We start from the raw sequence: 24508 nt of genomic DNA, 5'->3' as shown, positions 1-24508 counted from the left end.
ATCCCCACTTCTTCCAGGGACACACAGAGCGTTCTATCCCCACTTCTTCCAGGGACACACGGAGCGTTCTATCCCCACTTCTTCCAGGGACACACAGAGCGTTCTATCCCCACTTCTTCCAGGGACACACGGAGCGTTCTATCCCCACTTCTTCCAGGGACACACAGAAGCGTTCTGTCCCCACTTCTTCCAGGGACACACGGAGCGTTCTATCCCCACTTCTTCCAGGGACACACGGAGCGTTCTATCCCCACTTCTTCCAGGGACACACGGAGCGTTCTATCCCCACTTCTTCCAGGGACACACAGAGCGTTCTATCCCAACTTCTTCCAGGGACACACGGAGCGTTCTATCCCCACTTCTTCCAGGGACACAAGGAGCGTTCTATCCCCACTTCTTCCAGGGACACACGGAGCGTTCTATCCCCACTTCTTCCAGGGACACACGGAGCGTTCTATCCCGACTTCTTCCAGGGACACACAGAGCGTTCTATCCCCACTTCTTCCAGGGACACACAGAGCGTTCTATCCCCACTTCTTCCAGGGACACAAGGAGCGTTCTATCCCCACTTCTTCCAGGGACACACAGAGCGTTCTATCCCCACTTCTTCCAGGGACACAAGGAGCGTTCTATCCCCACTTCTTCCAGGGACACACAGAAGCGTTCTATCCCCACTTCTTCCAGGGACACACAGAAGCGTTCTATCCCCACTTCTTCCAGGGACACACAGAGCGTTCTATCCCCACTTCTTCCAGGAACACACAGAAGCGTTCTATCCCCACTTCTTCCAGGGACACACAGAGCGTTCTATCCCCACTTCTTCCAGGGACACACAGAAGCGTTCTATCCCTTCTTCCAGGGACACACGGAGCGTTCTGTCCCCACTTCTTCCAGGGACACACGGAGCGTTCTGTCCCCACTTCTTCCAGGGACACACGGAGCGTTCTATCCCCACTTCTTCCAAGGACACACGGAGCGTTCTGTCCCCACTTCTTCCAGGGACACACGGAGCGTTCTATCCCCACTTCTTCCAGGGACACACAGAAGCGTTCTATCCCCACTTCTTCCAGGGACACACAGAGCGTTCTATCCCCACTTCTTCCAGGGACACACAGAGCGTTCTATCCCCACTTCTTCCAGGGACACAAGGAGCGTTCTATCCCCACTTCTTCCAGGGACACACAGAGCGTTCTATCCCCACTTCTTCCAGGGACACAAGGAGCGTTCTATCCCCACTTCTTCCAGGGACACACAGAAGCGTTCTATCCCCACTTCTTCCAGGGACACACAGAAGCGTTCTATCCCCACTTCTTCCAGGGACACACAGAGCGTTCTATCCCCACTTCTTCCAGGAACACACAGAAGCGTTCTATCCCCACTTCTTCCAGGGACACACAGAGCGTTCTATCCCCACTTCTTCCAGGGACACACAGAAGCGTTCTATCCCTTCTTCCAGGGACACACGGAGCGTTCTGTCCCCACTTCTTCCAGGGACACACGGAGCGTTCTGTCCCCACTTCTTCCAGGGACACACGGAGCGTTCTATCCCCACTTCTTCCAAGGACACACGGAGCGTTCTGTCCCCACTTCTTCCAGGGACACACGGAGCGTTCTATCCCCACTTCTTCCAGGGACACACGAAGCGTTCTATCCCCACTTCTTCCAGGGACACACAGAAGCGTTCTATCCCCACTTCTTCCAGGGACACACAGAGCGTTCTATCCCCACTTCTTCCAGGAACACACAGAAGCGTTCTATCCCCACTTCTTCCAGGGACACACAGAGCGTTCTATCCCCACTTCTTCCAGGGACACACAGAAGCGTTCTGTCCCCACTTCTTCCAGGGACACACAGAGCGTTCTATCCCCACTTCTTCCAGGGACACACAGAGCGTTCTATCCCCACTTCTTCCAGGGACACACAGAGCATTCTATCCCCACTTCTTCCAGGGACACACAGAGCGTTCTATCCCAACTTCTTCCAGGGACACACGGAGCGTTCTATCCCCACTTCTTCCAGGGACACAAGGAGCGTTCTATCCCCACTTCTTCCAGGGACACACGGAGCGTTCTATCCCCACTTCTTCCAGGGACACACGGAGCGTTCTATCCCGACTTCTTCCAGGGACACACAGAGCGTTCTATCCCCACTTCTTCCAGGGACACACAGAGCGTTCTATCCCCACTTCTTCCAGGGACACAAGGAGCGTTCTATCCCCACTTCTTCCAGGGACACACAGAGCGTTCTATCCCCACTTCTTCCAGGGACACAAGGAGCGTTCTATCCCCACTTCTTCCAGGGACACACAGAAGCGTTCTATCCCCACTTCTTCCAGGGACACACAGAAGCGTTCTATCCCCACTTCTTCCAGGGACACACAGAGCGTTCTATCCCCACTTCTTCCAGGAACACACAGAAGCGTTCTATCCCCACTTCTTCCAGGGACACACAGAGCGTTCTATCCCCACTTCTTCCAGGGACACACAGAAGCGTTCTATCCCCACTTCTTCCAGGGACACACAGAGCGTTCTATCCCCACTTCTTCCAGGGACACACAGAAGCATTCTATCCCCACTTCTTCCAGGAACACACAGAGCGTTCTATCCCCACTTCTTCCAGGGACACACGGAGCGTTCTGTCCCCACTTCTTCCAGGGACACACGGAGCGTTCTATCCCCACTTCTTCCAGGGACACACGGAGCGTTCTGTCCCCACTTCTTCCAGGGACACACGGAGCGTTCTATCCCCACTTCTTCCAGGGACACAGAAGTGTTCTATCCCCACTTCTTCCAGGGACACACAGAAGCGTTCTATCCCCACTTCTTCCAGGGACACACAGAGCGTTCTATCCCCACTTCTTCCAGGGACACAGAAGCGTTCTATCCCTTCTTCCAGGGACACACGGAGCGTTCTGTCCCTACTTCTTCCAGGGACACACGGAGCGTTCTGTCCCAACTTCTTCCAGGGACACACGAAGCGTTCTATCCCTACTTCTTCCAGGGACACACGGAGCGTTCTATCCCCACTCTTCCAGGGACACACAGAAGCGTTCTATCCCCACTTCTTCCAGGGACACACAGAGCGTTTTATCCCCACTTCTTCCAGGGACACACAGAAGTGTTCTATCCCCACTTCTTCCAGGGACACGCAGAGCGTTCTATCCCCACTTCTTCCAGGGACACACAGAGCGTTCTATCCCCACTTCTTCCAGGGACACACGGAGCGTTCTATCCCCACTTCTTCCAGGGACACACAGAAGCGTTCTATCCTCACTCTTCCAGGGACACACAGAAGCGTTCTTTCCCCACTCTTCCAGGGACTCACGGAGCGTTCTATCCCCACTTCTTCCAGGGACACACGGAGCGTTCTATCCCCACTTCTTCCAGGGACACACGGAGCGTTCTATCCCCACTCTTCCAGGGACACACAGAAGCGTTCTGTCCCCACTTCTTCCAGGGACACACGGAGCGTTCTATCCCCACTTCTTCCAGGGACACACGGAGCGTTCTATCCCCACTTCTTCCAGGGACACACGGAGCGTTCTGTCCCCACTTCTTCCAGGGACACACGGAGCGTTCTGTCCCACTTCTTCCAGGGACACACGGAGCGTTCTATCCCTACTTCTTCCAGGGACACACGGAGCGTTCTATCCCCACTTCTTCCAGGGACACACAGAGCGTTCTGTCCCAACTTCTTCCAGGGACACACGGAGCGTTCTATCCCTACTTCTTCCAGGGACACACGGAGCGTTCTATCCCTACTTCTTCCAGGGACACACGGAGCGTTCTATCCCCACTCTTCCAGGGACACACAGAAGCGTTCTGTCCCCACTTCTTCCAGGGACACACAGAGCGTTCTATCCCACTTCTTCCAGGGACACACAGAGCGTTCTATCCCCACTTCTTCCAGGGACACACAGAGCGTTCTATCCCCACTTCTTCCAGGGACACACAGAGCGTTCTATCCCCACTTCTTCCAGGGACACACAGAGCGTTCTATCCCCACTTCTTCCAGGGACACAAGGAGCGTTCTATCCCCACTTCTTCCAGGAACACACGGAGCGTTCTATCCCCACTTCTTCCAGGGACACACAGAGCGTTCTATCCCCACTTCTTCCAGGGACACACAGAGCGTTCTATCCCCACTTCTTCCAGGGACACAGAGAGCGTTCTATCCCCACTTCTTCCAGGGACACAAGGAGCGTTCTATCCCCACTTCTTCCAGGGACACACAGAGCGTTCTATCCCCACTTCTTCCAGGGACACAAGGAGCGTTCTATCCCCACTTCTTCCAGGGACACACAGAAGCGTTCTATCCCCACTTCTTCCAGGGACACACAGAAGCGTTCTATCCCCACTTCTTCCAGGGACACACAGAGCGTTCTATCCCCACTTCTTCCAGGAACACACAGAAGCGTTCTATCCCCACTTCTTCCAGGGACACACAGAGCGATCTATCCCCACTTCTTCCAGGGACACACAGAAGCGTTCTATCCCCACTTCTTCCAGGGACACACAGAGCGTTCTATCCCCACTTCTTCCAGGGACACAAGGAGCGTTCTATCCCCACTTCTTCCAGGGACACACAGAAGCGTTCTATCCCCACTTCTTCCAGGGACACACGGAGCGTTCTATCCCCACTTCTTCCAGGGACACACGGAGCGTTCTGTCCCCACTTCTTCCAGGGACACACGGAGCGTTCTGTCCCCACTTCTTCCAGGGACACACGGAGCGTTCTATCCCCACTTCTTCCAGGGACACACAGAGCGTTCTATCCCCACTTCTTCCAGGGACACACAGAGCGTTCTATCCCCACTTCTTCCAGGGACACACAGAGCGTTCTATCCCCACTTCTTCTAGGGACACACAGAAGCGTTCTGTCCCCACTTCTTCCAGGGACACACAGAGCGTTCTATCCCCACTTCTTCCAGGGACACACAGAGCGTTCTATCCCCACTTCTTCCAGGGACACACAGAGCGTTCTATCCCCACTTCTTCCAGGGACACACGGAGCGTTCTATCCCCACTTCTTCCAGGGACACACGGAGCGTTCTATCCCCACTTCTTCCAGGGACACAAGGAGCGTTCTATCCCCACTTCTTCAAGGGACACAAGGAGCGTTCTATCCCCACTTCTTCCAGGGACACACAGAGCGTTCTATCCCCACTTCTTAAAGGGACACACAGAGCGTTCTATCCCCACTTCTTCCAGGGACACACAGAGCGTTCTATCCCCACTTCTTCCAGGGACACAAGGAGCGTTCTATCCCCACTTCTTCCAGGGACACACAGAGCGTTCTATCCCCACTTCTTCCAGGGACACAAGGAGCGTTCTATCCCCACTTCTTCCAGGGACACACAGAAGCATTCTATCCCCACTTCTTCCAGGGACACACAGAAGCGTTCTATCCCCACTTCTTCCAGGGACACACAGAGCGTTCTATCCCCACTTCTTCCAGGAACACACAGAAGCGTTCTATCCCCACTTCTTCCAGGGACACACAGAGCGTTCTATCCCCACTTCTTCCAGGGACACACAGAAGCGTTCTATCCCCACTTCTTCCAGGGACACACAGAGCGTTCTATCCCCACTTCTTCCAGGGACACAAGGAGCGTTCTATCCCCACTTCTTCCAGGGACACACAGAAGCGTTCTATCCCCACTTCTTCCAGGGACACACGGAGCGTTCTATCCCCACTTCTTCCAGGGACACACGGAGCGTTCTATCCCCACTTCTTCCAGGGACACACGGAGCGTTCTGTCCCCACTTCTTCCAGGGACACACGGAGCGTTCTATCCCCACTTCTTCCAGGGACACAGAAGCGTTCTATCCCCACTTCTTCCAGGGACACACAGAAGCGTTCTATCCCCACTTCTTCCAGGGACACACAGAGCGTTCTATCCCCACTTCTTCCAGGGACACAGAAGCGTTCTATCCCCACTTCTTCCAGGGACACACAGAAGCGTTCTATCCCCACTTCTTCCAGGGACACACAGAAGCGTTCTATCCCCACTTCTTCCAGGGACACACAGAGCGTTCTATCCCCACTTCTTCCAGGGACACACAGAGCGTTCTATCCCCACTTCTTCCAGGGACACACAGAAGCGTTCTATCCCCACTTCTTCCAGGGACACACAGAAGCGTTCTATCCCCACTTCTTCCAGGGACACACAGAGCGTTCTATCCTCACTTCTTCCAGGAACACACAGAAGCGTTCTATCCCCACTTCTTCCAGGGACACACAGAGTGTTCTATCCCCACTTCTTCCAGGGACACACAGAAGCGTTCTATCCCCACTTCTTCCAGGGACACACAGAGCGTTCTATCCCCACTTCTTCCAGGGACACACGGAGCGTTCTATCCCCACTTCTTCCAGGGACACACGGAGCGTTCTATCCCCACTTCTTCCAGGGACACACGGAGCGTTGTGTCCCCACTTCTTCCAGGGACACACGGAGCGTTCTATCCCCACTTCTTCCAGGGACACAGAAGCGTTCTATCCCCACTTCTTCCAGGGACACACAGAAGCGTTCTATCCCCACTTCTTCCAGGGACACACAGAGCGTTCTATCCCCACTTCTTCCAGGGACACAGAAGCGTTCTATCCCTTCTTCCAGGGACACACGGAGCGTTCTGTCTCCACTTCTTCCAGGGACACACGGAGCGTTCTATCCCCACTTCTTCCAGGGACACACAGAGCGTTCTATCCCCACTTCTTCCAGGGACACACGGAGCGTTCTATCCCCACTTCTTCCAGGGACACAGAAGCGTTCTATCCCTTCTTCCAGGGACACACGGAGCGTTCTGTCCCCACTTCTTCCAGGGACACACGGAGCGTTCTGTCCCAACTTCTTCCAGGGACACACGAAGCGTTCTATCCCTACTTCTTCCAGGGACACACGGAGCGTTCTATCCCCACTCTTCCAGGGACACACAGAAGCGTTCTATCCCCACTTCTTCCAGGGACACACAGAGCGTTTTATCCCCACTTCTTCCAGGGACACACAGAAGTGTTCTATCCCCACTTCTTCCAGGGACACGCAGAGCGTTCTATCCCCACTTTTTCCAGGGACACACAGAGCGTTCTATCCCCACTTCTTCCAGGGACACACGGAGCGTTCTATCCCCACTTCTTCCAGGGACACACAGAGCGTTCTATCCTCACTCTTCCAGGGACACACAGAAACGTTCTTTCCCCACTCTTCCAGGGACACACGGAGCGTTCTATCCCCACTTCTTCCAGGGACACACGGAGCGTTCTATCCCCACTTCTTCCAGGGACACACGGAGCGTTCTATCCCCACTCTTCCAGGGACACACAGAAGCGTTCTGTCCCCACTTCTTCCAGGGACACACGGAGCGTTCTATCCCCACTTCTTCCAGGGACACACGGAGCGTTCTGTCCCCACTTCTTCCAGGGACACACGGAGCGTTCTGTCCCCACTTCTTCCAGGGACACACGGAGCGTTCTGTCCCCACTTCTTCCAGGGACACACGGAGCGTTCTATCCCTACTTCTTCCAGGGACACACGGAGCGTTCTATCCCCACTTCTTCCAGGGACACACAGAGCGTTCTGTCCCAACTTCTTCCAGGGACACACGGAGCGTTCTATCCCCACTTCTTCCAGGGACACGCAGAGCGTTCTATCCCTACTTCTTCCAGGGACACACGGAGCGTTCTATCCCCACTCTTCCAGGGACACACAGAAGCGTTCTATCCCCACTTCTTCCAGGGACACACAGAGCGTTTTATCCCCACTTCTTCCAGGGACACACAGAAGTGTTCTATCCCCACTTCTTCCAGGGACACGCAGAGCGTTCTATCCCCACTTCTTCCAGGGACACACAGAGCGTTCTATCCCCACTTCTTCCAGGGACACACGGAGCGTTCTATCCCCACTTCTTCCAGGGACACAAGGAGCGTTCTATCCCCACTTCTTCCAGGGACACACAGAGCGTTCTATCCCCACTTCTTCCAGGGACACAAGGAGCGTTCTATCCCCACTTCTTCCAGGGACACACAGAGCGTTCTATCCCCACTTCTTCCAGGGACACACGGAGCGTTCTATCCCCACTTCTTCCAGGGACACACAGAAGCGTTCTATCCCCACTTCTTCCAGGGACACACAGAAGCGTTCTATCCCCACTTCTTCCAGGGACACACAGAGCGTTCTATCCCCACTTCTTCCAGGGACACACGGAGCGTTCTGTCCCCACTTCTTCCAGGGACACACGGAGCGTTCTATCCCCACTTCTTCCAGGGACACAGAAGCGTTCTATCCCCACTTCTTCCAGGGACACACAGAAGCGTTCTATCCCCACTCTTCCAGGGACACACAGAGCGTTCTATCCCCACTTCTTCCAGGGAAACACAGAGCGTTCTGTCCCCACTTCTTCCAGGGACACACGGAGCATTCTGTCCCCACTTCTTCCAGGGACACACGGAGCGTTCTGTCCCCACTTCTTTCAGGGACACACGGAGCGTTCTATCCCCACTTCTTCCAGGGACACACAGAAGCGTTCTATCCCCACTTCTTCCAGGGACACACAGAAGCGTTCTATCCCCACTTCTTCCAGGGACACACGGAGCGTTCTATCCCCACTTCTTCCAGGGACACACGGAGCGTTCTGTCCCCACTTCTTCCAGGGACACACGGAGCGTTCTGTCCCCACTTCTTCCAGGGACACACGGAGCGTTCTATCCCCACTTCTTCCAGGGACACACAGAAGTGTTCTATCCCCACTTCTTGCAGGGACACACGGAGCGTTCTATCACCACTTCTTCCAGGGACACACGGAGCGTTCTATCCCCACTTCTTTCAGGGACACACAGAGCGTTCTATCCCCACTTCTTCCAGGGACACACAGAGCGTTCTATCCCCACTTCTTCCAGGGACACACAGAGCGTTCTATCCCCACTTCTTCCAGGGACACACAGAAGCGTTCTGTCCCCACTTCTTCCAGGGACACACAGAGCGTTCTATCCCCACTTCTTCCAGGGACACACAGAGCGTTCTATCCCCACTTCTTCCAGGGACACACAGAGCGTTCTATCCCCACTTCTTCCAGGGACACACAGAGCGTTCTATCCCCACTTCTTCCAGGGACACACAGAGCGTTCTATCCCCACTTCTTCCAGGGACACACAGAGCGTTCTATCCCCACTTCTTCCAGGGACACAAGGAGCGTTCTATCCCCACTTCTTCCAGGGACACAAGGAGCGTTCTATCCCCACTTCTTCCAGGGACACACAGAGCGTTCTATCCCCACTTCTTCCAGGGACACAAGGAGCGTTCTATCCCCACTTCTTCCAGGGACACACAGAGCGTTCTATCCCCACTTCTTCCAGGGACACAAGGAGCGTTCTATCCCCACTTCTTCCAGGGACACACAGAAGCATTCTATCCCCACTTCTTCCAGGGACACACAGAAGCGTTCTATCCCCACTTCTTCCATGGACACACAGAGCGTTCTATCCCCACTTCTTCCAGGAACACACAGAAGCGTTCTATCCCCACTTCTTCCAGGGACACACAGAGCGTTCTATCCCCACTTCTTCCAGGGACACACAGAAGCGTTCTATCCCCACTTCTTCCAGGGACACACAGAGCGTTCTATCCCCACTTCTTCCAGGGACACAAGGAGCGTTCTATCCCCACTTCTTCCAGGGACACACAGAGCGTTCTATCCCCACTTCTTCCAGGGACACACAGTAGCGTTCTATCCCCACTTCTTTCAGGGACACACGGAGCGTTCTATCCCCACTTCTTCCAGGGACACACGGAGCGTTCTGTCCCCACTTCTTCCAGGGACACATGGAGCGTTCTGTCCCCACTTCTTCCAGGGACACACGGAGCGTTCTATCCCCACTTCTTCCAGGGACACAGAAGCGTTCTATCCCCACTTCTTCCAGGGACACACAGAAGCGTTCTATCCCCACTTCTTCCAGGGACACACAGAGCGTTCTATCCCCACTTCTTCCAGGGACACAGAAGCGTTCTATCCCCACTTCTTCCAGGGACACACAGAAGCGTTCTATCCCCACTTCTTCCAGGGACACACAGAGCGTTCTATCCCCACTTCTTCCAGGGACACACAGAGCGTTCTATCCCCACTTCTTCCAGGGACACACAGAGCGTTCTATCCCCACTTCTTCCAGGGACACAAGGAGCGTTCTATCCCCACTTCTTCCAGGGACACACAGAGCGTTCTATCCCCACTTCTTCCAGGGACACAAGGAGCGTTCTATCCCCACTTCTTCCAGGGACACACGGAGCGTTCTATCCCCACTTCTTCCAGGGACACACGGAGCGTTCTGTCCCCACTTCTTCCAGGTACACACGGAGCGTTCTATCCCCACTTCTTCCAGGGACACAGAAGCGTTCTATCCCCACTTCTTCCAGGGACACACAGAAGCGTTCTATCCCCACTTCTTCCAGGGACACACAGAGCGTTCTATCCCCACTTCTTCCAGGGACACAGAAGCGTTCTATCCCTTCTTCCAGGGACACACGGAGCGTTCTGTCTCCACTTCTTCCAGGGACACACGGAGCATTCTATCCCCACTTCTTCCAGGGACACACAGAGCGTTCTATCCCCACTTCTTCCAGGGACACACGGAGCGTTCTATCCCCACTTCTTCCAGGGACACAGAAGCGTTCTATCCCTTCTTCCAGGGACACACGGAGCGTTCTGTCTTCACTTCTTCCAGGGACACACGGAGCGTTCTGTCCCAACTTCTTCCAGGGACACACGGAGCGTTCTGTCCCAACTTCTTCCAGGGACACACGAAGCGTTCTATCCCTACTTCTTCCAGGGACACACGGAGCGTTCTATCCCCACTCTTCCAGGGACACGCAGAGCGTTCTATCCCCACTTCTTCCAGGGACACACAGAGCGTTCTATCCCCACTTCTTCCAGGGACACACGGAGCGTTCTATCCCCACTTCTTCCAGGGACACACAGAGTGTTCTATCCTCACTCTTCCAGGGACACACAGAAACGTTCTTTCCCCACTCTTCCAGGGACACACGGAGCGTTCTATCCCCACTTCTTCCAGGGACACACGGAGCGTTCTATCCCCACTTCTTCCAGGGACACACGGAGCGTTCTATCCCCACTCTTCCAGGGACACACAGAAGCGTTCTGTCCCCACTTCTTCCAGGGACACACGGAGCGTTCTATCCCCACTTCTTCCAGGGACACACGGAGCGTTCTATCCCCACTTCTTCCAGGGACACACGGAGCGTTCTGTCCCCACTTCTTCCAGGGACACACGGAGCGTTCTGTCCACACTTCTTCCAGGGACACACGGAGCGTTCTATCCCTACTTCTTCCAGGGACACACGGAGCGTTCTATCCCCACTTCTTCCAGGGACACACAGAGCGTTCTGTCCCAATTTCTTCCAGGGACACACGGAGCGTTCTATCCCCACTTCTTCCAGGGACACGCGGAGCGTTCTATCCCTACTTCTTCCAGGGACACACGGAGCGTTCTATCCCCACTCTTCCAGGGACACACAGAAGCGTTCTATCCCCACTTCTTCCAGGGACACACAGAGCGTTTTATCCCCACTTCTTCCAGGGACACACAGAAGTGTTCTATCCCCACTTCTTCCAGGGACACGCAGAGCGTTCTATCCCCACTTCTTCCAGGGACACACAGAGCGTTCTATCCCCACTTCTTCCAGGGACACACGGAGCGTTCTATCCCCACTTCTTCCAGGGACACACAGAGCGTTCTATCCTCACTCTTCCAGGGACACACAGAAGCGTTCTTTCCCCACTCTTCCAGGGACACACGGAGCGTTCTATCCCCACTTCTTCCAGGGACACACGGAGCGTTCTATCCCCACTCTTCCAGGGACACACAGAAGTGTTCTATCCCCACTTCTTCCAGGGACACACAGAGCGTTTTATCCCCACTTCTTCCAGGGACACACAGAAGTGTTCTATCCCCACTTCTTCCAGTGACTCGCAGAGCGTTCTATCCCCACTTCTTCCAGGGACACACCGAGCGTTCTATCCCCACTTCTTCCAGGGACACACGGAGCGTTCTATCCCCACTTCTTCCATGGACACACGGAGCGTTCTATCCCCACTTCTTCCAGGGACACACGGAGCGTTCTATCCCCACTTCTTCCAGGGACACACAGAAGCGTTCTATCCCCACTCTTCCAGGGACACACAGAAGCGTTCTATCCCCACTCTTCCAGGGACACACAGAAGCGTTCTGTCCCCACTTCTTCCAGGGACACACGGAGCGTTCTATCCCCACTTCTTCCAGGGACACACAGAAGCGTTCTATCCCCACTTCTTCCAGGGACACACAGAGCATTCTATCCCCACTTCTTCCAGGGACACACAGAGCGTTCTATCCCCACTTCTTCCAGGGACACACAGAATCGTTCTATCCCCACTCCTTCCAGGGACACACAGAGCGTTCTATCCCCACTTCTTCCAGGGACACACAGAAGCGTTCTATCCCCACTTCTTCCAGGGACACACAGAGCGTTCTATCCCCACTTCTTCCAGGGACACACAGAGCATTCTATCCCCACTTCTTCCAGGGACACACAGAGCATTCTATCCCCACTTCTTCCAGGGACACACGGAGCCTTCTATCCCCACTTCTTCCAGGGACACACAGAGCGTTCTATCCCCACTTCTTCCAGGGACACACGGAGCGTTCTATCCCCACTTCTTCCAGGGACACACAGAGCGTTCTATCCCCACTTCTTCCAGGGACACACGGAGCGTTCTATCCTCACTTCTTCCAGGGACACACAGAGCATTCTATCCCCACTTCTTCCAGGGACACACAGAATCGTTCTATCCCCACTTCTTCCAGGGACACACAGAGCGTTCTATCCCCACTTCTTCCAGGGACACACAGAAGCGTTCTATCCCCACTTCTTCCAGGGACACACAGAGCGTTCTATCCCCACTTCTTCCAGGGAAACACAGAGCGTTCTATCCCCACTTCTTCCAGGGACACACGGAGCGTTCTATCCTCACTTCTTCCAGGGACACACAGAGCATTCTATCCCCACTTCTTCCAGGGACACACAGAATCGTTCTATCCCCACTTCTTCCAGGGACACACAGAAGCGTTCTATCCCCACTTCTTCCAGGGACACACAGAAGCGTTCTATCCCCACTTCTTCCAGGGACACACAGAGCGTTCTATCCCCACTTCTTCCAGGGACACACAGAGCGTTCTATCCCCACTTCTTCCAGGGACACACAGAATCGTTCTATCCCCACTTCTTCCAGGGACACACAGAAGCGTTCTATCCCCACTTCTTCCAGGGACACACAGAAGCGTTCTATCCCCACTTCTTCCAGGGACACACAGAGCGTTCTATCCCCACTTCTTCCAGGGAAACACAGAAGCGTTCTATCCCCACTTCTTCCAGGGACACACAGAGCGTTCTATCCCCACTTCTTCCAGGGACACACAGAAGCGTTCTATCCCCACTTCTTCCAGGGACACACAGAGCGTTCTATCCCCACTTCTTCCAGGGACACACAGAGCGTTCTATCCCCACTTCTTCCAGGGACACACAGAGCGTTCTATCCCCACTTCTTCCAGGGACACACAGAAGCGTTCTATCCCCACTTCTTCCAGGGACACACAGAGCGTTCTATCCCCACTTCTTCCAGGGACACACAGAGCGTTCTATCCCCACTTCTTCCAGGGACACACACAGCGTTCTATCCCCACTTCTTCCAGGGACACACGGAGCGTTCTATCCCCACTTCTTCCAGGGACACACGGAGCGTTCTATCCCCACTTCTTCCAGGGACACACAGAGCGTTCTATCCCCACTTCTTCCAGGGACACACACAGCGTTCTATCCCCACTTCTTCCAGGGACACACAGAGCGTTCTATCCCCACTTCTTCCAGGGACACACAGAAGCGTTCTATCCCCACTCTTCCAGGGAAACACAGAGCGTTCTATCCCCACTTCTTCCAGGGACACATGGAGCGTTCTATCCCCACTTCTTCCAGGGACACACAGAGCGTTCTATCCCCACTTCTTCCAGGGACACACAGAAGCGTTCTATCCCCACTTCTTCCAGGGACACACAGAGCGTTCTATCCCCACTTCTTCCAGGGACACACAGAGCGTTCTATCCCCACTTCTTCCAGGGACACACGGAGCGTTCTATCCCCACTTCTTCCAGGGACACACGGAGCGTTCTATCCCCACTTCTTCCAGGGACACACGGAGCGTTCTATCCCCACTTCTTCCAGGGACACACAGAAGCGTTCTATCCCCACTTCTTCCAGGGACACACAGAGCGTTCTATCCCCACTTCTTCCAGGGACACACACAGCGTTCTATCCCCACTTCTTCCAGGGACACACAGAGCGTTCTATCCCCACTTCTTCCAGGGACACACAGAAGCGTTCTATCCCCACTTCTTCCAGGGAAACACAGAAGCGTTCTATCCCCACTTCTTCCAGGGACACACAGAGCGTTCTATCCCCACTTCTTCCAGGGACACACAGAAGCGTTCTATCCCCACTTCTTCCAGGGACACACAGAGCGTTCTATCCCCACTTCTTCCAGGGACACACACAGCGTTCTATCCCCACTTCTTCCAGGGACACACGGAGCGTTCTATCCCCACTTCTTCCAGGGACACACGGAGCGTTCTATCCCCACTTCTTCCAGGGACACACAGAGCGTTCTATCCCCACTTCTTCCAGGGACACACACAGCGTTCTATCCCCACTTCTTCCAGGGACACACAGAGCGTTCTATCCCCACTTCTTCCAGGGACACACAGAAGCGTTCTATCCCCACTCTTCCAGGGAAACACAGAGCGTTCTATCCCCACTTCTTCCAGGGACACATGGAGCACAGAGCCTCTTTACCTCATCTTCCGGGGAGCACCCAGGGAGGGAGGGAGCCTCTTCTGCCTCTCTTCCAGGGAGCGCCTGTTCCTGGAAGCAGCTGGGGTGTGACTTTACCCTCTCCCCTCTTCCAGGGAGCACCCCATTGGAGACAAGAGTTTCCAGAACCACATCCGACAACAGTCGGAGATCTCCACCCACTCCATCTGAAGGGTGCAGTGTTCTAGGGTGGCACCAACCTGCTACGCAAGGCCACCCACCACCTGAGCAGCAGAGGGGAGCAGGACCGATGGGGCCTCCACAGCCCAGCCGCTCCCTCAGGACCAGTCCTGGCTGCCAGGGCACCACATGTCGCCACACACAACTCTCGACTCCTGCTTTCCTCACCTGCCAGTGCCGCGTGGTCGGACTGGCCTCTGGAGTGTGGGTCATTGTCTTCTCATTCCCTTTGTTCTGTGGAGGTGCAGGGGTCAGACGAATGGTCAGGAAGCATGGACTGCCCAGTGGTCATCCAGTCCCTCCTCTGGCCTGGCCCTGGCTCTTCTGCTGCACCCCTCCAGACGTGAACAGTGTCGCTCCATCCCTACAAGCCTACTGCCCCCATGGCTGTGACAGAGGCCTCCCTGTCTGCTCCTGGCTGAAGGGCCAGTTTTGTGGCTGAATCCCTGAGGGGCCTGGGCTTTGGGGGCCTGGGTCCCTTCTGCAGAGTCCAGGCAGGGAGAAGCAAGATTCAGTCTCCTCTGGCTGACTGGCCAGCCCCAGTCCCAGCACAGCTGTCCTACGTGGGTCATCCCCAGTCCCAGCACAGCTGTCCTACTGTGGGTCAGTCCCCAGTCCCAGCACAGCTGTCCTACGTGGGTCATCCCCAGTCCCAGCACAGCTGTCCTGCTGTGGGTCAGTCCCCAGTCCCAGCACAGCTGTCCTACGTGGATCAGTGTCCAGTCCCAGCACAGCCTGTCCTACTACGAGTCAGTCCCCAGTCCCAGCACAGCCTGTCCTACGTGGGTCATCCCCAGTCCCAGCACAGCCTGTCCTACTACGAGTCAGTCCTCAGTCCCAGCACAGCCTGTCCTACACGAGTCAGTCCCCAGTCCCAGCACAGCCTGTCCTACTACGAGTCAGTCCCCAGTCCCAGCACAGCTGTCCTACTACGAGTCAGTCCCCAGTCCCAGCACAGCCTGTCCTACGTGGGTCATCCCCAGTCCCAGCACAGCCTGTCCTACTACGAGTCAGTCCTCAGTCCCAGCACAGCCTGTCCTACTACGGGTTGGTGTTGGGAACCATAGTCCACTTGCCTGCCACCCCATGGGGAGGTTGGGGGAAGATTTTTGAAAAGTCCATTTTTCAAGCCGTCTTTCTTAATGTTTTTAAAGGAGTGTTTTAATCAGATCTTTGATGTAAGGTGACTTAGAACATTGAAACCTTCGCCTGCTCAAGAGGGCTCTGAGAGGCAGACAGCCGGGAACTGTCTCTCCAGCTGCCAGAAGGTCTCCCAGGTCTGCTGCGGCCCGTCTCAGGAGCCCCGGAGGTGAAGGGCCATGGCCAGAGCTGCTGTCTTGGGACAGGAGGGCCGGGGCAGGAGGGCAGACCTCTTCAGCTTGCTGCCCACTGCTGTTGCAGACCCTTGCTCTCCAGCACCCCTGGCCTGTGGCAGGGGGTCCTGGGGAAGCACTGAGGCACATGTGGACTTCCTTGTCCAGGCTTTTCGACTAGGGACAGATAGTCACATTATTTCTTGTCACAGAAGCAGTGGAGGAAAGTGTAAAAAACCTCTGGACCCATGCTCTCAGGCTGCGATTTTTAACAGGGATTTGTAACCATGTTTCTGTTTATAAAATACTAATAATTTGTAATGTATTTTACTGGCCAATTAAAACAGAGGTTTTATTCTTTCTGAGGACTGGCCTGTTTTCCACAGGAGCCCACTGGTCACTGCGCTCGTTGGGTAGGGGCACCATGTGGGGAGTGGCAGGTGACAAGAGAGGGTCTGGTGCCAAGTGGCATCCCTCCGGCAGGTGACATTCAGGTGACATGTGGGTGGGAACTTGTCCCGCGGAGCCTTCAGGAGAGGTGTTGCCCAAGCCTTTAGACAATCCCCAGAGAGGGAGGGCAGACTGCACCAGGAACTGGGCTGCGCAGTCTGAGGATGCGGGGCTGAGCCGTGGCCCTGGGGGTGCAGGGATGGGCTCCCCCTGGGGGAGCTGCTGTCTGCTGTTCTGCTGCCCCTCTGAGGCCAGGAGAGGGTCAAAGGGCAGTCCAGGCAAAGACCCCGTGGCTGGGGCCAGGCATGGCTGATGTGGCTTCTGATTTCTTTACTCCTTCCTTCTTTCCATTTGGTTTCCCTCTCTCTCTTTAATCCCATCAGTTGGCTCCATCAGGAGGAAGGTCTTGGGTCTGCCTCTGGGGACTCAGTGGCTAAGGACTGTGCCCAAAGGCGGAGGCTGGATTGTCCCTCGTTAGCCTCCTCCATCCACAGGAGGGCGGGTGGGGCAGGAAGGTGTGGCCTCTTTTCAGCCCTGGTGAGCATCCCCGCTGGGCTCTGGGCAGCACCAGGACCAGAGGACCAGTTCACTCTGGGGCGTATGAAATCAGTCAGGTGAGAAGGAACACGGAGGTAGGAGGCTGGCCCTGGAGGAAGGAGATGGAAAGGCCAAAGGCACAGAACCCAGAAAGTGGGCCCTAAAGGCCCCGTGTTCCCCATGAGGGGCACAGAGGCTCCTGGGAGACCCGTCATTCTGCTCTTCCTCTTGCTCACTAGCCTTGGGCCAGTGACCTGTGGCCTCTGGGATGCAAGAGGCTCTAGGCTGCCCCAGGAGGACCCGTGTGTGGAAGCTCCCTGGCTTCCTCCAGGTGCCCATGGCCGCATCCTGGGTAAGCCGGTGGTTAGGAGGTGTGTGCGTCAGCGGGTCCCTGAGGGTGCAGGACAAGCCCCTCAGAGTACGCTCCTTTGGCAGAAGAGCTGTTTTGAGCCAAAGGCACTTTAAGAAACCAGCAGGGCCAGGAAGGTACTCTGACCTCCCCTTCTCCCGGGGAGAAGACCAGGCCCAGCGACAGTCCCTGGAGAAGAGCAGCTCCCACACAGACCTGGCCCCGCTGATCCCGTCTTCCCACTGCTCCCCCTGGGCACCGTGACACCAGGCTCTCTGGGTAGCCCGGTGGAACAGCCCCACCTCTGGGCCCCTGGTGGCAGGCGTGCCACCTGCCTCAGTGGGACGCACAGCCTCACCCACCTACCCTCCAGGTGCAGGGCGTTTCCCCCTCTCCCTGCTCTGTGTGGCCAGCTGGAGCAGAGGAGCAGGGATCCCCTGTTGGGCTGCACTGGGCTGAACTGTGCCCCCAAGTCACAGGTTGAAGACCCCACACCCCATACCTCAGAGTGAGGCTATATGTGGAAACAGCCTTTGCAGAGGTAAGAGGTAATATGAGGTGTTGGGATGAGCCTCATCCAGTCCGCTGGGGTTCCCGTGAGAAGAGTCAGGCCCAGAATGGTGGTGCATGTCTGTAGTCCCAGCGGCTCCAGAGGCTGAGGCAGGAGGATCACAAGTTCAAAAACAGCCCCAGCAACTTAGTGAGTCCCTAAGCAACTCAGCCAGACCCTATCTCTGAATATATTTTTTTAAAAAAGAGATGGGGGAGTGGCTCAGAGTTAAGTGCCCCTGGGCTCAATCCCCATACCAAAAAATAAATAAGTAAAACAAAATAATAAAAAAGAAGTCAGGACAGAGACATTCAGGGATGGCCACGTGCAGACACAGAGACGACAGCATCTGAGTCGACAGGAGCAGCCTCAGAGGCGCCGACCCCCACCTTGCCAGGGACGCAGTCTGCAGAGCTGAAGGGGTGCGCTCCGGTGGAGCCACCGGCTCTTGTCCTATTCTGGCTGGTTTTCACATCAGCACAATTGCAGTCGGCAAGCCCTCCTCTCAGCAGAGCAGCTCCACGTCACTCTCTGGGGCAGGAATCCTGTGGCCTTGCCCTGGGCTCTCCTTCATTTTCCTGAGTCTGACTCAGCCCCAGGTTCCTGGTGGAAGGCTTGGCCCAGGCCACCACCTACCCTCATCTGCAGGAGAAACCCAGGCAGCCTAGCCCTGCTCCAAGCCCTAGCTTGCTGGCGGGGAAGGCTGCTCTGGGCTGGGCCTGCTGACCTTTGACCCCTGACCTGCAGTGATGTCACAGCAGCTCCATGGCAACCACCCCCATTCTGGCTACTCCCTGGAGAAGGGACGACAGGGAGAGGGGGCAGCAATGCCCTCAGTGTGAGGCTGTGCAGGCCACAGCTCCCTCCTCCCGCAGGCAGAATGGAGAAGGATCCAGCCACACACAGGAGGCACCGGCCGGGCCCTGGGGCCCTGCCCTCAGGAGTGGCCCCTGGACATCTCAAGGCAGCCAGTGAGGGGGCCGAGCTCCAGAGGAGCCGGAGCATGGGTGGCTTGCACCAGAAGGGAGACCCCCCAAGCCGCATCAGGAAGCTGCGCAGGGAGCCAGGTAGGAGGGTAGGAGGGTCTCCTGCTGGAGGGTCCAGGGCTCAGGAAGGGATGGATCCTGAGGACACCCCCCCCGGGGCGTCCCCAAGAACAGGGTGCTTTCCGGTTCCAGGCTGCCTGGGGCTGTGAGACCACCCCCACTGGCTCCTTGCCAGATGCTCCCAAGAACTTCAAAGTCCCATAGTAAGCTCAAGAGCAGGGGGCGTCCCCTCCGCCCAGGCAGGCCTTCCTCACCTAGTTTGACAGGCCATTCACAGGCTGGTCAGGAAGCAGCAGGAATGGCCTCCAGGTCTTGTCCTCAGTGACCTCAAGCAGCAGCCCCGAGACAGATGACGAGGACCCAGCCTAAGGCTGGATGCACTGGGCAGCAGGGGTGAGCCCCCCAGCAGGAAGAGGTAGCAGGATGCCGGGTCTCCATGGAGCACAACCCTGGAGGACGGGCAGAGTGGACGTGGCATCCAGCAAGGGATGGCTGGCAAGAAGGCTCCTCCATCTACCTGCAGGTCTTCCCTGGCCCACTGTGCTGGGCTCAGGGCTTGCCGCTGGCCAGTCCCTGCAGGAAGCCCTCCAGGACAGGACAATCCCCAGTCCCCAGTGTCCTGGCTGTTCTTCCATCAGACCCACTGTTTAAAGCTTTGGGACCCCCGACCACGGCTGGGGTGGCACACGCCCCTTATCCCAGTCACCCAGAAGGCTCAAGGCCGGCCTGGGAAACAGACCTAAATCAAGAACTGAAAGGGGCTTGGGGCCCAGCTCCCTGGTAGTGTCCCTACGTTCAACGCCTGGTTCCAGACAATGAATCAATCAATGATGAGCTCCCTGGGCTGCGTCGGCTCCTGGTGGTCTGCAGGAGCAGGGGCTGCAGCAGGGAGCACAGTCAGCACCACACAGGACAGGAGCGGCCCCCGGCACCCAGGCCTGGTGCGGCACCCGGGAGCCCAGTCCCTAACCCTGACCCTAACCTGCCTCTCCTTAAAGGGCCGGCACACCCACGTGCCTGTGCCAGGGACCTAGGTCAGGAAGCTGGCGGGTTGAGGAGGCCCACCCTCTCCAGAGTCACCAGGAAGCTCACAGGGTCCCCTCACCTCAGGCAGATTCAGGGTGCTCCTGTGCCCTGCCTAGGAGAGGGGACTGCTAAGAGCACCTGGCTGGGGGCCAGAGAGCTGGCGGCCATCCCACCTCCTTCTGTCTTCCTGCAAAGGAGGCCTGGGGTGACCAGCAGGAGCAGAGCCCCCCCATCCTGTTCCTGTCACTGTGCTGGGACAGGGGTCTCTGAATCCTAGGCCTCAGACGTTCACTGTGAGGCGCCTGCGTCCCACAGAGATGGCAGAGCTGGGAGAGGCCTGTGCTGCAGACGAGATGCAGTCCCAGTTCATGATGGCCACTCCCCTGCTGCAGGTGGTCCTGAGCACACTCCAGGACAGTGCCTGCAGGTGGCAAGCCCTGGGCTGCGGCAGACTGGTCTCAGGAGCCAGGGCCCATGTGCCAATGGTACTGACCAACACTGTCCTTGCTTCTCAGAGTCTGAAGACCAGGGGCAAGACCCAAGGAGGGAAGCAGATGATACCATCTGGTAAGCAGGTGTGCGTGTGTGCGTGTGCGTGTGTGTGCATGTGTGCGTGTGTGTGTGTGTGCGTGTGTGTGCGTGTGTGTGTATGTGTGTGTGTGCGTGTGTGTGCGTGTGTGTGTATGTGTGTGTGCGTGTGTGTATGTGTGTGTGTGCGTGTGTGCGCATGTGTGCGTGTGTGTATGTGTGCGTGTGTGTGCGCGCGCGTGTGTATGTGTGTGCGTGTGTGTATGTGTGTGTGTGTGCGTGTGTGCGTGTGTGTGTGTGCATGTGTGTGTGCGTGTGTGTGCGTGCGTGTGTGTATGTGTGTGTGTGCGTGTATGTGTGCGTGTGTGTGCGTGTGTGTGCGTGTGTATGTGTGTGTGCGTGTGTGTATGTGTGCGTGTGTGTGCGTGTGTGTGCATGTGTGTGTGCGTGTGTGTATGTGTGTGTGTGCGTGTGTGTATGTGTGTGTGTGCGCGTGTGTGTGTGTGCGTGTGTGTGTATGTGTGTGTGCGTGCGTGTGTGTGTATGTGTGCGTGTGCGTGTGTGTGTGCGTGTGTGTATGTGTGTGTGCGTGTGTGTGTATGTGTGCGTGCATGTGTGTGTGCATGTGCGTGTGCGTGTGTGTGTGTGTATGTGTGCGAGAACAGACGCCCACCAAGGTCAGGCTTGGGAGGGACCCAAGGGAGCTGGTGTCCTGAGCAGATCCACCTGAGGGCCTGTGGGGGGCACTCCAAGAATCCACGTTTATTGGGAGGGACTCCCTACAGAAACAGGACCCTCTGTCCCCTCCTGGCAGCCCATTCCAGCTGGCCCTGGCCTCAGGTCAACTGGGTTGGCCAAAGTGTCAGAGCAAACCACCCCACAAACCACCCTGGAAAGGAGGTGCTGGACCCAAAGAGGCCTCGTCTGTCTGGGTGGGAGCAGGCCCTAATGGCTCAGAGAGAGGCCGCCCCAGACGGACCTCTCACCAAGCATAGCACTGCCCCCTGCTCCACCCACCTAGGAGGCTTCAGTCACTGAACCTCCCAAGAATTTTTCTTGGATATCAAAATCCAACTCAGCACCATGGACCAGGAGTGGCCTTCTGGAGACCAGGGTGCTCAGCCACAAGTGTGGCTGGAGGGCAGGGGGCCTGGGGGAGGCCTGCAGCACCCTCCCTGCCCAGCTGAGTGTGGGTGGGTGGCAGGGCTAAGCCAGGAGGCCCACTGTCCTCTTCACCAAGAGGACATGAAATGCTTGCCTTTACCCCACCATGTCTCCCCACCCGCTGCTGGAGAAGCCCCCTCCCTGCACCCTAGATTCAATAAAGTGCTGCAGGGAGGTCACCCAGGTGGTGTGGGTGACTGGCACAGACCCAGCCCAGCGCAGTCTCCATGGCAGCTGGTCTTCAGGCAAAGGTAGCCATGCATTTACTGATGGTGGTCACCTCTGTACAGCAGATTCTGGTCCTTTGAGCAGGTGGGACCTGCTTTCTCGCTAAGCCCAGTTAACTGTAAATAGCCGTTGCTAGCAGGATACTGTCATTCAGGTGTGGCTAAACAAGAGGGGTCATTGGAGAAGCCAGGGCAGGCTGGCTTTCAGTGCCAGGAGGGAACCTCATATCCAGACCCTCTGCCCACAGAAGGGCCCTCACAGGCTCACCTCAGCTGGGCCTGTTACCCAGCACTGGCACGCGGAACCCCAGGCAAGGGCAGGCCAGTCTCCTCAGCCCTTGACACCTTTCCCTCCCTGTTTCCTTCTCTCACAGTCAGGCAAATCTAGAGGAAGACAGGAAGGAAAAGAATCAGGATGCCCTGGGAAGCCTGGACCATGAGTGTGGGAAAACGGAGTCAGAGGTTGAAAAGAGCGACTCAGAGACCAGCACCAAGGAGGAGCAGGCAGGAGCATGTGCAGGCAGCTGCGTCCTGGAGGCTGAGGTGAGCCCCACTGGTGCCCGGGGCCCTCTGTCATCCTGATGGGGTCTGCTTGTATCAACCTGTGGGTGTCTTCTTTGGCTTACAGGAACAAGAGCTGCAGTCCATGACGCTGAATGATCTGGAAAAAGAGGCAAGAGCTTCCTTTGGTGACAGGAGCAAGCCCGCCCGGCCATGAGCGCGCTGCAGACTGGTGGTCCTGGGGTCACCTCAGCAGAATCCATGCTGGAGAGCTGCCCCAGGCCCTCCCCTTCATCCAGAGAGGCTGGGGTCCAAGCTTGGCCTCTGCTATCCCAGGGCGTCCTCGCCCAGCTTGCCAAACAGTGCAGGCACTAATGGAGTTGGGTCCTGAGAGGAGCTGACATTCAGCGGACCTTGGCCTGGGAGAACAAGCCCAGAGCCACCTGCCCAGATGCAGTGTTAGGGATTCTCACGGACACTTGATGCAGGAAGGTTGATTCTAGTCTCCTTCCCAGACCATGTGCTAGTTATGGAGAGGGTAGACATGTTGCTTACCAGGATTTTACAACAGACCACCCTTGGTGTGGTCATGGGCCAGCCAAAGTGCCCAGATGGAGACCCTGAGGCAGCTATTTGCTAAACTGCAGGGCCACTGCACCCCAGTGTGAGTCTTTGCCACCGGGTGCAGTGTGGCTCCAGGTGAATCTCTGGAGGCAGAATCCAGCTGAGCAGGCCTGGGAGGTACCTCCCAGGGCACGGCCACTACCCAGAGGCCCTGGTGAGTGAAGGTGTGGGAGACCCTCTGAAGTCTCAGGTACCTGATGGGAATTGAGTAGGGTGGATGGGAAGGCCATATTCCTCCCTCTCGCTCCCTGCCAGAGTCAGCCCCACAGATACCTCATGGCCACACGGCCATCAGCCCTCCAACCAGCTTTGCAGGACCCCCACCCTGAGCATCACCAGCATCTGATAACCTGGGTGGGACCTGCCCTGGCCTGCCTGGCTGCCCAAGGCCAGGAGCTGCAGCCCCTTCCAGGAAGTCTGCCTTCGTCACAGCTCACCCCAGCTCTGTGATTTCCACCCACAGAAACCATCTGCATTCGTGGAGATTGACCTGGGAGATCATGCCGAGGAGGTACAGACAAAGCCCCTCACCACCTACCCAGAAAGTGCCTGTACCCAGACTGGGTGGGCAGGTTTGGCGGACTTGCCCATAGCAGGCCTGTTTAGAGGGTGAGGCAGAGACCCACGACCAACAGCTCCTTGGATGCTCCACGGTGATGCGACTTGGCCTCCCTTATTCCCACTCCCATGTACCCTGGGGCTGTATTCTAGGGCCTGGGTAACCTATTGGCTCCAGAACCTCTTGTGGGATCACACCAGGTTGTAGAAAGGGTGAAGCCTGGAGATTTGGACCCAAAAAATACCTTCTGTGCCTCAGTTGTCTCCTCTGCCAAAAAAGGACTGTAGCAGTACCCCCAAGTTGTTTTGTAGAGATCTCAGAAGAGTGCACCATACCCAGAAATCCACAGTATTAAGTATCACCACCATGACTATCACAACCATCAACACTGTCATCACCATCACCCCCACCACCACCACTAGCAGCGTCACTGTCTTCCCACCAGCACCACCCCTCATCCCCTCTGTCATCACATCATCTCCCATCAGCACTACCATCACCACTATCACCATGACCCACAGTGGCATCATTATCTGTACATCACCACCA

The 24508-nt window shown here is 56.3% G+C and overlaps 2 protein-coding genes across 5 annotated transcripts in view; both read left to right on the top strand.

The window, feature by feature from the left end:
- The window catches only part of Rasa3 (RAS p21 protein activator 3), a 95095-nt gene extending 78337 nt beyond the window's left edge, over positions 1–16758 (top strand). For 3 of the 4 annotated variants that reach the window (XM_077110686.1, XM_077110684.1, XM_077110687.1), the window contains one exon: positions 15001–16758. In XM_077110686.1, coding sequence (XP_076966801.1) covers positions 15001–15076 — 76 coding nt within the window. In that variant the 3' untranslated portion in view covers positions 15077–16758. The remainder of the gene's footprint in view (positions 1–15000) is intronic. The other variant, XM_077110685.1, reaches the window with a different exon arrangement.
- A 2406-nt stretch (positions 16759–19164) lies between these two features.
- The window catches only part of C12H13orf46 (chromosome 12 C13orf46 homolog), a 42910-nt gene continuing 37566 nt past the window's right edge, over positions 19165–24508 (top strand). The window contains exons 1-5 of the mRNA XM_077110683.1: positions 19165–19351; positions 20872–20923; positions 22650–22818; positions 22904–22948; positions 23864–23911. Of these exons, the coding sequence (XP_076966798.1) occupies positions 19165–19351; positions 20872–20923; positions 22650–22818; positions 22904–22948; positions 23864–23911 (501 nt within the window). The remainder of the gene's footprint in view (positions 19352–20871; positions 20924–22649; positions 22819–22903; positions 22949–23863; positions 23912–24508) is intronic.

The sequence above is a fragment of the Callospermophilus lateralis genome, chromosome 12, assembly GCF_048772815.1.
Source record: "Callospermophilus lateralis isolate mCalLat2 chromosome 12, mCalLat2.hap1, whole genome shotgun sequence".
Taxonomy (NCBI): Eukaryota; Metazoa; Chordata; class Mammalia; order Rodentia; family Sciuridae; genus Callospermophilus; species Callospermophilus lateralis.
Note: the sequence above shows the minus strand (reverse complement) of the source record. Positions and strands in the feature narration are given on the sequence as shown.